Genomic DNA, 16,007 nt, shown 5'->3' with positions numbered 1-16,007 from the left:
GTGGCTGTGTTCCTGTCTTGCTAGTTGTTTGGCATAGGGTGTGCAGCACTGTATCTTGCTGGTTGTTGAGTGGAGCTGGGTCTTGACGTTGAGATTGAGATCTCTGGGAGATTTTTGCTGTTTGATATTACATGGAGCTGGGAGGTCTCTGGTGGACCAATGTCTTAAACTTGGCTCTCCCACCTCAGAGGCACAGCCCTGACACCTGGCTGGAGCACCAAGATCCTGTCACCCACACGGCTCAGATTAAAAGGGAGAAAAAAAGAAAGAAAGTTGATGAAATGAAATAAAATAAAATAAAATAAAATGAAATAAAATAAGATAAAATAGTTCTTAAAATAAAAAATAATTATCAAAAAAAATTTAACAAGTAATAAAAAAAAGAAAGAAAGAAGGAAGAGAGCAACCAAACCAAAAAACGAATCCACCAATGATAACAAGTGCTAAAAACTATACTTAAAAAAAAAAAAACGGACAGACAGAACCTTAGGACAAATGGTAAAAGCAAAGCTATACAGACAAAATCACACACAGAAGCATACACATACACACTCACAAAAATATATATATATATATAGTTGCTCCCAAAGTCCACCTCCTCAGTTTGGAATGATTCGTTGTCTATTCAGGTATTCCACAAATGCAGGGTACATCAAGTTGATTGTGGAGATTTAATCCTCTGCTCCTGAGGCTGCTGGGAAAAATTTCCCTTTCTCTTCTTTGTTTGCACAGCACCTGGGGTTCAGCTTTGGATTTGGCCCCGCCTCTGTGTGTAGGTCACCTGAGAGTGTCTGTTCCCCGCTCAGACAGGACGGGGTTAAAGGAGCAGCTGATTCGGGGGCTCTGGCTCACTCAGGCCAGGGGGAGAGAGGGGTATGGAATGCGGGGCGAGCCTGCGGCGGCAGAGGCCAGCATGATGTTGCACCAGCGTGAGGCGCACCGTGTGTTCTCCCAGGGAAGTTGTCCCTGGATCACGGGAGCCTGGCAGTGGCGGGCTGCACAGGCCCCCACGAGGGGAGGTGTGGATAGTGACCTGTGCTTGCACACAGGCTTCTTGGGGGCTGCATCAGCAGCCTTAACATCTCATGCCCTTCTCTGGTGTCCGCACTGATAGCCGCAGCTCGCACATGTCTCTGGAGCTCGTTTAAGTGGCGCTATTAATCCCTTCTCCTCGCGTACCAGGAAACCAAAAGGCAAGAAAAAGTCTCTTGCCTCTTAGGCAGTTCCAGACCTTTTCCCGGACTCCCTCCCGGCTAGCTGTGGCACACTAGCCCCCTTCAGGCTGTGTTCACGCAGCCAACACCAGTCCTCTCCCTTGGATCCGACTGAAGCCGGAGCCTCAGCTCCCAACTCCCACCCGTCCTGGCGGGTGAGCAGACCAGCCTCTCGGGCTGGTGAGTGCTGGTTGGCACCGATCCTCTGTGCAGGAATCTCTCTGATTTGCCCTCCGCACCCCTGTTGCTGTGCTCTCCTCTGTGGCTTCGAAGCTTCCCTCCTCTACCACCCGCAGTCTCTGCCCGCGAAGGGGCTTCCTAGTATGTGGAAACCTTTCCTCCTTCACAGCTCCCTCCCACTGCTGCAGGTCCCGTCCCTATTCTTTTGTCTCTGTCTCTTCTTTTTTCTTTTGCCCTACCCAGGTACGTGGGGAGTTTTTTGCCTTTTGGGAGGTCTGAGGTATTCTGCCAGCGTTCAGTAGGTGTTCTGTAGGAGTTGTTCCACATGTAGATGTATTTCTGATGTATTTGTGGGGAGGAAGGTGATCTCCACATCTTACTCTTCCACCATCTTGAAGCTCCTCTCTACTGTCATTTTAATAGCACTAAGGGAGTAAGATAACTACATGTGTTTGTTCAGTCTATCATAGAGAAGTATTTTTATATCACTTATCACTATGTGAAAATATTTACTTTAGTTTATCTCCTCAGCTACTCCACCCTATCCCCCCCAACACACACACACACATAGCAGAATCCCATCTTTTCCACTACCCTTAACACAACATCTTGCACACAGTAGATGCTAATAGAAAACTATGTTTAAAATCATAGGAGAGTCTTGGCAACAATTTTTGGGATATGACACCTAAAGCAAAAGCAAAAAAATCAAAAATAAACAAGTATGACTATATCAAACTTACAAGCTTCTGCACAACCAAAGAAATGATTAACAAAATGAAAATGCGACCAATGGAGTGGGAGAAAATATTTGCAGATCATATATCTGATAAGAGGTTAATATCCAAAATACTGTATATATAGAATTCATATAATTCAATAGCAAAAAAACCCCCAAATAATCCAATTTAAAAATGGGCAAAGGATTTTCCAAATAAGATATTCAAATTATCAACAGGTACATGAAAAGGTGTTCAACCTCACAAATCATTAGGGAAATACAAATCAAAACCATAAGGAGACATCACCTCACACAGGTCACAATGGCCACCATAAAAAGACAAGAAAGAACAAATGCTGGTGAGGATGTGGAGAAAAGGAAACCCTTGTGCACTGCTGGTGGGAATGTAAGTCGGTATAGCCACTATGGAAAATAGTATGGAGGTTCCTAAAAAAATTAAAAATAAAACTACCATATGATCCAACAATCCCATTTCTGGGTATATATCCAAAGGAAATTAAATTGCTATGTCATAGAAATATCTGCACCCTCATGTTCATGCAGCATTATTTACAATTGCCAAGATATGCTAATAAACTAAGTGTCCATCAATGCATGATTGGATAAAGATGTGGTATATATACAATGGAATACTATACAGCCATAAAAAAGAAGGAAATCCTGCCACTTGCGACAACATGGATGGACTTTATGAGCAGTATAAATGAAATAAGTCAGAAAGAGAGACAAACACTGTATGATCTCACTTACATGTGGAATCTTAAAAGAAGAAAACATAAAAACTAAAAACACCAAGCTCACAGAAAAAGATCAGATTTGTGGTTACTAGGAGCAGGTGATGGGGGAATTGAATGAAGGTTAAAAAGCACAAACTTCCAGTTTTAAGATAAATAAGTACTGAGGATATGACATACAACATGATGACTATAGTTAACACTACTGGAAGGTATATTTGAAAGTTGCTAAGAGAGTAAATCCTAAAAGTTCTCATCACAAGGAAAAAAACTTTTTCTTCCTCTTTTTTCTTGTATCTATATGAGACAATATATGTTAACTAAATTTACTGTGGTAATCTTTTACAATATATGCATCAAGTCATTATGCTGTATACCTTAAACTTACACAGTGCTATACATCAATTACATCTCAACAAAACTGAAAGAAAAAAATAAATGAAAGATAAAGTCCCCCCCACGCCCCCCTCCAAAAACACAGGAGAAATTCCCACCACAAAAAAGACACAGCATGGGAGACTCATTTTGGTCAGCTCAGCCTCACCTACTCCTTTCTCCTACTAAGAGATTCCCATTCTATTAAGTGGTATCCAGATCCAAGCTGTGTTATTCAGAATCTATCCAGAGAATTTTTAAAAATCAAGCTACAAAGCTCTTTTTCTTCTTTGATCAAAAAATATAAATATAAATGAGGAAGTACAGGTGACCACATTATCCACCATGTAATAAAAATCTGAGAAAAGAAAATCAGACCTGTCCTAAAGAAACAGTCATGAAAAGTAAAAAAGAAAAACTCCCAACAACATTCAAGTGTCTGATTTCATTTCCATATAGTCTCCAGAGAAGTGATGGTTCCAATCTTCCCGACATTTGGTTGTTAAGCTCTTCCTTTTTATGTGTGTGAGCTACTCAGTCCCTTATTCTGTCCATTTATATCCCCTTTTTGTTTAAGCTAGGTCAGGGTGGGTATTTGCTTGTGCTAAGGTATATATTCTTTATAATGAAGCATACTCAATTCCTAACGAACACATGCAAATTCCCATTTTATATTGTTTACATTTATTTACCAGAAATAAATGCAATTTTTCATTTATTTAGATTCCATTACATGAAACAGGATATAATTTCGTTCCAGTTCCCATCTTTCTAAATGCCCTTAGTTAAGCCACACACTGCTGCTACTGCCAATCGACACCTGCTGGAAGGATTTTATGTAGATAGAAATAATCACTGTTTTCTCCTCCAAATCCCATATGTGAAGAGGGGAAGATTCACTAGAAGAAAAAATAACCAATATAATTGTTCCCTATTAAAATGAAACTGTACTTTCTCATGATCTTAACATTCAGCTTTTGTTAATATAAACTGGCCATTGCAAGTAAGTTGTATTATAAGGAATTTGTTCTTTCTTTGAATTGAAAAAGGGGAACCTGTTAGAAGTAGTAGCTTGCAGATGTTTCTTGTTGAATAAAACTGGATGGACTGAGTAACACTACCCTATTATTTTTAAACATTTCTAGATCTTTTTCAATGCAACTGAAAGAGCACCATTTAAAACAAAATTTTTTAAAGTTCAGGGGCCACTTACTGCTTCCAGTTGTTTCTTCTTCTGCACTAGTAACTCCAACATGAGGTTGACATTGGCCAAATCAAGATTATCTTGGTCAGTTCCCAACAAATCCTGAAATATTTGCCACCTGTGGCCATTCTAAAAACAAAGAAAAGAAGAAACACGACTTCCTAAGACAATTGTTTTAGAGAGTCAAAAATAAATGTTTGCTACTTCCTTATATGTTTATTAGATAACATATCAAAAATAAACTATAACATTCCAACCTATTCCTTCCCAGCTAGTGTGTCCCCAATGCCTTCTAATTATAATTTAATCACTATTTCTCCCTTAAATAAATTTAAACAATGGATATGAAAGGCATATTTAAGACATGTTAAGTCAGCATCTCTAAAGGTATAATTCTCTTCAAAATAAGTGCCTGGATTTTAATTACTTGTCTAACCATATTTTCAACTTTGTATTTGGTAAGGAATTAATTTAATAAGCTCATTTGCTTCAATAATTTGGGCTAATCCTCTTAAACTGAGAGTCTTTTTTTTCAAATTACCACCCATAGTTTCACCCTGCCATATAATTCTTCAAATGTCATGTATTACAAGCAAACTCTGACTCAATGTAATCCCACCAGACCTTTCAAAAGATAAGAGTAAATTTTAGACAATGCAAGTAAGGAAGTTCTTTATTGAATAGAATCTTAAATCTCCTTTAAGAAAAATCAATAATACCTAATTAATATTAAACCATAAAAACAACAAATTGAGATTTATTAAAAACAGTAATAATTAAAAATAGTAATAAGAGTTGAAACATACGGTGCTACTCACTGAGTGGTCCAATTTGAACCTCTTTTCCTCAAATCTTTGCTTCTGTTTGAGAATGAGCTCATTCACTGAAAACAGAAACAAAACAAAAAGCACACATAATCTATATTTTTATTAAATGTATCGTCCAATTGTTCTATTTAGATGGATTCTATTTAACTTTAAAAAGTCCCAAACCTTAAATAATGCTAAGCAGAAAATGCTAAGTTTTTATTTTATTTCAAATTAGAAACAGTTTTGCCGCAGCTACTACTATTACAACTACTACTATTATTACCACTACCATTACTACAAGAGGAGAATTCTTCAGAATATGTACTTTCTCTTACGTGTCTCGATGATGACACTATCAGCACTTGGAGAAAGACAAGTCTTCACCGTATGAGACTCCCATGCTCTACAGGGTAACTGGCCAATTCTATGAGGTAGGCACTAAAGATTTTTATTTGTTGTTCTTTTTGTTTATGACTTTTCTATAAATATCATGGCAAACACTGTCAGTTACTTATCCATAAACCATTCTAACCTTTTTTAAAAATAAGAATATGATTTTTTTCCAAATGTCAGAATGCCAACTGTCACATACTTTCAGAGAGGCTAGATCCCTCACTGGCCCCAATGGTATGAATCTTGACTAACCTAAGCCAATCTAGTCATATACTCTTGCCAGCAATTGATGGAGGGTAAACTATGTGACCTAGTTTTGACCAACGAAAGGTATGCTGTCTTTCAGAAGAGAAGGATAGAAGAAAAACAAGTTATTTTTCTCCCTTCATTAAGGGATGATATCTGGAACTGCTTAAAGCCATCTTGCAATCTTGAGGGGAGCTAGCCAAAGGATCAACACATCTGCTGGAGACGGAAGGTCAGAAAGATGGAAAGAACTTGATAATATCACTAAGATACCAACTTAACTAATTCTAAAAATTCTTTCTGTATAAATCAATACATTTTCCTTAATGTTCAAGCCACTTTTAATTGGATTCTTTTGTTTTTAACACCCAACTGATAAAAAAAAAAACTGATAAAGAAAAGGACAACTAGCACTAAGCTTGTCACCTTATTAGCCTTTAATTTATAGACATTATCCTGTGGGTTATTCCTCACATTTTAGAGATGAGGAAATATTAGAAAGAGCATAAGGAAGTTACTCATGGTGACATACAATACAAGACAGAGCTGGGAAACAAACCCAACTATCTAATACTTCCCACTATACCACAATCTACTACAAATATTTTCAAACAAATCAGAGAGGTTCCAGGGCCACACTAGGAGCCAAGCTTTAAAGATAAGTAAGACTCAACCTAACTAAGACTTAATCCAAGACTCAAGCAACTCAGAGTAGGAAGACAAATATATGTGATGCAGCAGTTATAATATGATAATCAGTACTATCATTGAAATAGATTTAAAAAGAACAAAGGACAAGGATCAATTAAAATATTAACAAGCAGGCTTCACACAGAAGGTGACATTAGAACTGGGCCATAACAGGCACACAGGGACTTACTGAACAGGAAGAGAAGTGGAAAAGAACTCACATTAAGGGTGTGTAGGGGGAATTCCCTGGCGGCCCAATGGTTAAGACTCAGCGCTTTCACTGCCATGGGCCTGGGTTCAATCCCTAGTCGGGGAACTAAGATTCCGCCGCCAAAAAAAGGGTGTGTGTGTGGAGGGGGTAAAGTCATAAAACAGCAGGAGATAAGATGATTTAAAATCAATATAGCTGAAACACAGGGTCAGAGTGATTTTGTCAACGATTAACGGGGGCTAAGAACTAAGGCTGGAACTGTAGACAGATCAGAGCCTGATTCTGAAGAGCCTGTTATATCACAAGCAGTTATTATTATAATCCAGGGAAGATAAAGGAGAGAACTTGAAATAACGTAGTGGGAATAAAGAGGAGTATGTGAATAAGAATTTAATGTTTCAGTTATAGAATTAGCTTTTTAAATAAAAATTGTAACTTAAATAATTGTAATACTTAAATATGTGCACCACATTGGATTTTACCAAGAAATCTCATGTACCACTGAACGTGAATATTCTATATCCATAATTATAATTCTCTGGATCCTTATAATAGCCATAGTACTAAGAACAAATAATGCCTTTCTACTGCTAAAGCTTTCATTCTAGCAATTGTCTTTTCAGAGGCAGGATAGTATAGTAAAAGCACATACTCAAGCCAGACTGCTTAGGATCAAATCCCAATTCCGCCACTTACTGGCTGTATAACTTTACACAAGTTACTTGACTTCTCTGTGCTTTAGTTTCCTCGCTGGAGGAATGAGGATGACAACAATTACCTATGTCGTAGGACTGAGAATTCAATGAGTTAACATACGTAAAGCACCTGGGAAAGCACTTGGCAGTAGTAAAGACGTTATGTGAGCTGCCTACATTTTTTTAAACAAGGATTTTAAATTTTGCATGTATGTTGCCTTTTATATTAAAGAATAAGAGGGTCATTCATTAGAGAGATAAAACTATTCAATTTACAAATTTTATACAGAGAGAACGTTAGAAAAGAGATTGCTGGGGGGTGGGGGGCAGGGGTTGGTAGCTGGAGAGATCATGCATCACTGAGGGACTGGGAGAGCTAAGCCTTGGCAGGAGTGTAGGACAGCAACTGCAGAGGTGGGAGGAGAGACACCCCCTCGCCCCACATGATCCTTCCAGGATCAGGAGAGAAAGAGAGTTCTCAAGATCAAGGGGATAGAAAGGTGAAGAGTGAGAGTGTGCCTTCTTTTTTTTTTGGAGCGGGGGTAGGTAGAGGAAGACGAAAAACGAGGGACTGTACTGTAGTGCTTAGGGCATGAAAGGAAAAATCAAAATATCTGTCTTGACAAAAAAGCGCATGACTCTAATGACCAGAAAACCTAATCCTACTTGAGTGTTTGGCTTCCAATTCTTTGCTTTCATTAAAATTGAAGAAAGGAGTGGACTTGTTAATAGGGTATTAAAAAATTTTTTTTGACTAACTAAGTGCTTTTATTGAAGCACATAATTCAGAAGGAGATCAAAGAACTAAGTGACGTAGCAGGAACAAAGTTCCTTCAATCCCCATCAAATTATTTACGTAAGCAAAGTTTCTCATGACTTACCCTTTCAAAAATAAAAAGGAAAAATCTTAAACTTACACAATATTATATGTCAGTTATATCTCAATTTTTTAAAAAGCTGCGATGATACTAAATAAATAAATAAAAAGAATACAAATGAAACTGAATCCTTGTTCTAGTAATAACCATAAATGGCAATGGAACTAATTGAGAAGGACACCATCACACATTAAGCAGCCGATTTTCAATAAATTTTTATGTCTCATACTTTATAAAATTTGTAAATATTTATTTGATCAATTGCATGTCTAATAATTACAATAACAACTCAGATAAAACATTTAAGATTTTTAAAATACTTAATAGAAAATTATGTTCAAAAGAAACTTCAAGGCCTATAAGTTCTATTTTCTGTTACAGAAAAGTATGACAGATAAAGCAATAAGAATTTCAAGCATGAAAATATATTATATAAGGATAAAATTATGTGAGCAATATGCAATTTAAGTATAAGTTCAAAGAGACAAAGAATGAAATTTCCCATTGTTAAAGAAAAGCATTTATTTTTGAATCAATGATAAGTATCAAATCACTATACTATTCAGATTCTACTGGATACATTTTAAAAAGAGATAAAAGCTTATTTTTAAATAACCATATTTACAACACTCCTAAAATTATATCCTTTACAAACACTTAAACTTATAAAGAAAAAATGTGGATGCTCATTTAAAATGTGGCATCAATGTGGGAAGAAGTACATCATTTTTCAGAATTTTTATATGGGTCACCCAAGCAAAAAGGTTTGAAGACCACTGCTACAGAAAATGGGTAGCCCAGCCCTCTATCCATGACTAAGGTAAACGTAAAGCATTAAAAGTGAAGGGTCCTAACCTAGCAATAAAAAAGGTGCAAGTCTACCAAGAACACTTCAGAATCTAGAACTTATACTTATTTTACCATGCTCAAGAGGAAATCTGAAATTACTTTTAAAAGGCTCAAGGTCTTTTTAATCCAACCAAGAACTACAGGCACTATACAAATCATGTAATCTCAGACTAAAGCAATGGGAATAGTTTTTTCAGTACAGAAAAAACAAATGATGTTCCACTTTCAGAAACAGATCTCAGTAGCATCCTGAGTGCACGGGAACCGAAGGATTAGACCATCTTGACCATCTGTACAAAGGTAAAGACTGGAAAGGGTGATGGGCAGTAAAACAGAAATAGATATATCAGGATGAAATGTTATTTCTATGGCTGACATAAATAATCACACTGGAAGCTGCACTATGATTAAAAGACTTCAAATACGGGCATAAAACACACTCCAATTACCCAAAACCAAAAATTTTTATCCATATAAAGAGAAGGTTAAAAACACTTCTCTGGTGGTCCAGCAGTTAAGACTCTGCGCTCCCAATGCAGGGGGCCCGGGTTCAATCCCTGGTCAGGGAACTAGATACCGCATGCCGCAACTAAGAGGCCACATGTGGCAACAAAGGTCCCGTGTGCGGCAGTGAGTATCCCTCGTGCCACAGCTAAGATCCGGCGCAGCCAAATAAATAAATAAATAAATACTTTTTTTAAAAAAGAAAAAAAACTGTATCATTGCCAAGATAATTTCTAGCTTAGGAAATTAGTAATTATGACTTCACTATTCACTGAATATATACATTTGAGAATATATAAAGTATGAAATTACTTTACATCTTAGTGCTGTATTTTCATATTCCTTCCATATCAGTATAATGGTGTTCTCTCTCTCTCTCTCTCACACTATTTAGAAATTCACATAACAGAATTTGGACTCATTAAATTTGGTAAATATCAATACCAAAATCTTCAGACCATTGGATTCCTTTCTGTATTTAACCATTCCAAAAGAAGAAGTGATTTTCGAAAGTTATGACAACTCATAGAAGTGATTCTAGATGCACAAAGCAGCATCAATCCATGTTTGTGAGTTCATGGACAAAGGGTTCTGCTTTGTGGGACTTCAGTTTCCATTTCACCTAACTTAGCTCATGAAGTCCAGTCCCACAGAGTATCATACCACTCAGTGTTTCTTCTTTTCCTAAGTTCATTCTCCTAGTTTGCCACAAGACTTTATCTACCTAGAAGAACTTGGTATTCCAACAGAAAATCTTCAAAATATTTCCTTCAGGGTTCCTTTCTGCTATGCAATCATCCGATGATTTTCCTTTATGAAAAGATATTGGATTGTACTGAAGAGTGAAAGAGAAAAAAGGATTGAAGCCAATGTAATTTTAGAGCAGAGATAAAAAAAGGAAAGCCATGGCTGAAAAGGTTCCAATTCATGATGTATTATAAACCACCAAACAAATCAAACTGCAACCAAAGCACTGGCAAGTCAGAATCTAATACACAAGTAGACATCACATCCTTAACTCTGAGTGTGTTACTCTTTAGAACGAAGAATTATCCTTTCTGATATACATACCCAATAGTGTCCTACTTCATGCCTACCCATACCTGAAAATTAATCTTTGGAAAATTAATCTTCATTCCCAAAAACTCAAACTAAAGATTTTCCACAATATCTTAGGCTTTTCAACATGTAGAATTTTTAGATTTTTCATAATTGGTCTCTGACTAGATACTATTCCCAATCACTTACCATTTACCTTAAGGGTTCCCTATTTGTGTCTCTCCTCTCCAGTCACCATTCCTCCCTCAAAAGTTCCATATCCATGTTTTTCTTTCCCCAGTTTTACTTTTCAATTGCCTCCCCAGGTCACAGACTCTCTTCCCCAATCCAGGAGTCCTCATATACAAGTTTTATCTCCCTTCCGCCTCTCCATTAACCTTTTCCTCCATTGCTTCTCACTTCTGCCCCAGAAGTAGAAACAACAGGAACACACAACATGATATAGAGACAGGTATCTGGAACTCTGGCATTCTCCTTTAGCCTCACATTCTGTCCAGCCATCAATGTAAGAATCTAAGAGTTGTACCAATTTTTTTTTAATGAAACTTAAATATAATATGATATGGTACATATGGTATAGAATCAATGTCACAACCCGGGGAAGATTGGGAAAAGCACCCTGGTGAGTAGGAGAGAGAGATTGCTTACCTCTAAGCTACGTTCTCTAAATAAATTAGTGCTAACACACCCTTTTGGGAACTAAGTATTTTTAAAAATTAAAAATCATTCCAAAGACTCACCCAAGAAATTAGGATACAGATGGTCAATATTATCCACAACATAGTTACACTTGGGACATCTATTATTGTCCTCCAAACTCTGATGAATACACTTGTAGCTATTAACAAGAGAAAAAATAAAATAGCTTGATTAAATCAGTGATAAATTAATAAACTAGTCACAAAATAATGCCTATTAGTTTTCTATTCCTCATTTTCAACATAAGTTATCTAGCAGTTATCAAATTTATTTCAGCTTATACTTTTATATTATAAAGAAGATACATAGGGCATTTATTAGATAATAGTATACAAAAGTTATTTTAAAATATTATTTAAAAATAAACTCAAATAACAAGCCTACTGGATATAAAATTTTAAAAGATATACTAACTTTTAAGTTTATGCAATTTAAACAGTATATAAAAACACCAAGAAAAACAAACGCCTGTAATTTAGTTAAGCAAACAGACTATCTGTATTCTTGGAGTGCTGATATCCTCAATACAAAAACAGCTCATTCAAATGAAAAGAAAATAAGAACAGAAAAATCAGCAAGATAAAAATTAGTCAATAAGCATGGGAAATCATCACTTTCATTAGGATGAAAAATTGATTTAAAATTATATATTAGTTTTTATCAATCAGAATAGAAAAATAAAGAAAAAACTGTCAGAGTTAAGGAGTACATATAGATATGAATAATTTCATGTACTGCTGCAGGAACTGCCACTTTCTAGAAGGCAAGTTGTATGGAAAACCTTAAGGCTGTGTATCCTCTTTGACTTAGTGATTTTACTTCTAGGAATTTATCCTATGGAAATAAGCAGATATATATATGTAGAAAGATGTTCAATTCAAAGTTATCTGTAAATAGCAAAATAAATTAGAAGCAACCAAAACACTAGGAAATTGACTACATAAATTTGTAAACATCAATCCAATGCAATGTATACAGCCAATAAAAATCACACTGTAATATGTAACTATACGCCATGAAAAATAATCTAATAACTATTAATAGGTACAGCTGGACAAATATGATTATGAGAAATTTTTGCCTTCTTAGATTATATATTTCTGTAATGTTTGGTTTTTTACAATTGTGTATTGTCTTATAACAAAAAACTTTGAAAATGTCATTCAACTAAACCCCAAAGAAATATCAAATCGACATTAGGAAAAAAGTCACTATATAATTATGTTACTAAATAAAAATAACCTCTAACACAGTGGATACAATTCCATTTGTTTTAAAAAATTATGTATGTGTACATTTTTTAAAACTTTTAAATTTTATTTATTAAACTATAGTTGATTTACAATATTGTGTTAGTATCAGATGAACAGCTTCAGATTCTTTTCCATTATAGGTTATTACAAGGGATTGAATATAGTTCCATGTGCTTTATGGCAAATCCTTGCTGTTTATATATTTTATATATAGTAATGTATATCTATTAATCCCATAGTCCTAATTTATCACTCCCCTCTGGTAATAAGTTTGTTTTCTAGGTCTGTCAGTCTGTTTCTGTTTTGTAAGTTAGTTGATTTGTATTATTTTTTAGATTCCACAAATAAGTGATATAATACTTGTCTTTCTCTGCCTGACTTACTTCCTTTGTATGATAATCCCTAGGTCCATCCATGTTGCTGCAAATGGCAATATTTCACTCTTTTTAATGGCTAATATTCCACTGTATATATACCACATCTTCTTTATCCATCCATCTGTTGATGGACATTTAGGGTGCTTCCATGCCTTGGCTATTGTAAATAGTGCTGCTATGAACATTGGGGTGTATGAACCTTTTTGAATTAACAGTTTTCTCCAGATATATGCCCAGGAGTGGGATTGCAGGGTCATATGGTAACTCTATTTTTAGTTTTTTAAGGAACCTCCAAACTGTTTTCCACAGTGACTGCACCAATTTACATTGCCACCAACAGTGTAGGAGGGTTCCTTTTTCTTCACACCCTCTCCAGCACTTATTTATTTGTAGACTTTTTGATGATGGCCATTCGGACCAGTGTGAGGTGATACCTTACTGTAGTTCTGATTTGCATTTCTCTAATAATTAGCGATGTGGAGCATCTTTTCAGGTGACCTGTTGGCCATCTGTATGTCTTCTTTGGAGAAATGTCTATTTAGGTTTTCTGCTCATTTTTTGAATGGTTGTTTGTTTTTTTTGATATTGAGTTGCAAGAGCTCTCTGTATATTTAAGAAATTAAGCCCTTGTTAGCTGCATCACTTGCAAACATTTTCTCCCAGTCTGTAGGTTGTCCTTTGTTTTGTTTACGGTTTCCTTTGCTGTGCAAAGGCATATAAGTTTGATTAGGTCCCATTTGTTTATTTTTGCTTTTATTTCTTTTGCCTTGGGAGACTGAACTAAGAAAATATTACTGCAACTTATGTCACAGGATGTTTTGCCTATGTTCTCCTCTAGGATTTTTATGTTGTCATGTCTTATATTTAAGTCTTTAAGCCATTTTGAGTTTATTTTTGTGTATGCTGTAAGGGAGTGTTCTAACTTCACGGATTTACATGCAGTTGTCCAGCTTTCCCAACACCACCTGCTGAAGAGACTGTCTTTTCTCCATTGTATATTCTTGCCTCCTTTGTCGAAGAGTAACTGACCATCGTTGTGTGGGTTTATTTCTGGGCTCTCTATTCTGTTCCATTGATCCATATGTCTGTTTTTGTGTCAATATCACAATGTTTTGATTCCTGTAGCTTTGTAGTATTGTCTAAAGTCTGGGAGGGTTATGCTTCCAGCTTTGCTGTTTTTCCTCAGAATTGCTTTGGCAAGTCTAGGTCTTCTGTGGTTCCATATAAATTTTATGATTATTTGTTCAAGCTCTGTGAAAAATATCATGGGTAATTTGATAGGGATTGCATGAAATCTGCAGATTGCTTTGGGGAGTATTGCTATTTTAACAATATTAATTCTTCCAACCCAACAGCAGAGGATATCTTTCCATTTCTTTATATCATCTTCAATTTCCTTTATCAATGTTTTATCATTTTCAGCATATAGGTCTTTCATATCCTTGGTTAGGTTTATTCCTAGGTATTTTAATTTTTTGATGTGATTTTAAATGGGATTTTTTTTTCACTTTCTCTTATATTTCATTGTTAGTGTAAAGAAATGGAACAGATTTCTGTATATTGATCTTGTATCCTGAACCTTGCTCAATTCATTTATTAGTTCTAATCGTTTTAGCCACAGCAACCAGACAAGAAAAAGAAATAAAAGGTATCCAGATTGTAAAGGAAGTGGTAAAACTGTCATTGTATGCAGATGACATGATACTCTATATAGAAAATCCTAAAGATTCCACACAAAAACTGAAAGCATTTAAATGTGAACATTTAAAATAAACCGAAAAAGACATTCACCATAATGTTAACAGTATGTGCCACTGGGTAATATAATTATGGAAAACTTTTTCTTTGTAGGTGTCTACAAGTTTCTATAGTAAACATGTACTGCTCCTAACAATCAGGAAAAAAAATTACTTCTAAGAAATTAAAAGGGTGATTTACATATAAGATGATCCCTAAAAAGACAGTACCTCTTTTATCCTGTGTCCAAATTACTATAAATTTGCTTCAGCTTCATAAACTGAAGCAGATTTTTATATCTACCTACTTCCCTCCACCTTATCAAAACAAAACGCTACATCCATCAGGTTGCTCTGTTCTAGTTATCATCTACTTTCTCATCTCACATTTGTTACTTGCAAGACAAGCAAAAAGAAGGACATTATAGGGAATCAATGTAGCAGTGGTCTTTGGCACAGTACAGGGGCCCAAAGATTAAACACCTGGCATATAACAGGTACTCAAATATTACATACAGAACAAATGACTTGCACAGTGTTCCAGAAACAATATCTTCAGCTCCTGCAACTATGACAAGGTTAGGAATACCATATTACCAAAAGATAGGCTCCATATCTGAGAGGAAACTTCCTACATGGAAATTTCAATGAAAGAAATAACATACTAAATTTTTTTTTCATTTTATTGCAAGGGAAAAGCATAAAGAAGATATGCAAATACAACAGATTAAGAGCTCCAACATGGGAACATTTATAGGCTGCTTAGGGGAAAAGGAAATGAGTTAATATTACCAGAACACATGCCAACATGACAAGATTTAATCCTTTAAAAAAACCTGCAGGGAATTCCCTGGCAGTCCAGTGGTTAGGACTCAGTGCTTTCACTGCCGTGGCCCAGGTTCAATCCCTAGTTGGGGAACTAATATCCCACAAGCTGTGCTGTGCAGCCAAAAAAAAAAAAAACCCTGCAAGTTCAAATAAAGCAAGTCATGAAGGAGAGGATATGAGAAAGTTATTAAAGACAAGAGACAGGGATTGACAGATAAGCAGAAGAAAGACATTTGGGGTTTTAGCAAATGGCTTTTGAAAAGAAATGGTAGTCAGAAAATGAGCAAATAAAATGACAAGGAAAACAAGCTAAATTGTTAAGCCAGAGAAA

General features: G+C 35.7%; 1 protein-coding gene across 4 annotated transcripts in view; it reads right to left on the bottom strand.

Moving 5' to 3' along the window:
- COP1 (COP1 E3 ubiquitin ligase) overlaps positions 1 to 16,007 on the bottom strand; it is a 268,642-nt gene that overhangs the window by 217,136 nt on the left and 35,499 nt on the right. For 3 of the 4 annotated variants that reach the window (XM_082385646.1, XM_082385645.1, XM_082385643.1), the window contains exons 3-5: positions 11,524 to 11,621; positions 5,256 to 5,332; positions 4,459 to 4,578 (exon numbers count right to left, since the gene is read on the bottom strand). In XM_082385646.1, the coding sequence (XP_082241772.1) occupies positions 4,459 to 4,578; positions 5,256 to 5,332; positions 11,524 to 11,621 (295 nt within the window). The remainder of the gene's footprint in view (positions 1 to 4,458; positions 4,579 to 5,255; positions 5,333 to 11,523; positions 11,622 to 16,007) is intronic. The other variant, XM_082385644.1, reaches the window with a different exon arrangement.

The sequence above is a fragment of the Balaenoptera borealis genome (genome assembly GCF_965194805.1).
Source record: "Balaenoptera borealis genome assembly, chromosome: 1".
Lineage (NCBI taxonomy): Eukaryota > Metazoa > Chordata > Mammalia > Artiodactyla > Balaenopteridae > Balaenoptera > Balaenoptera borealis.
This window is presented reverse-complemented; position numbering and strand designations above follow the sequence as displayed.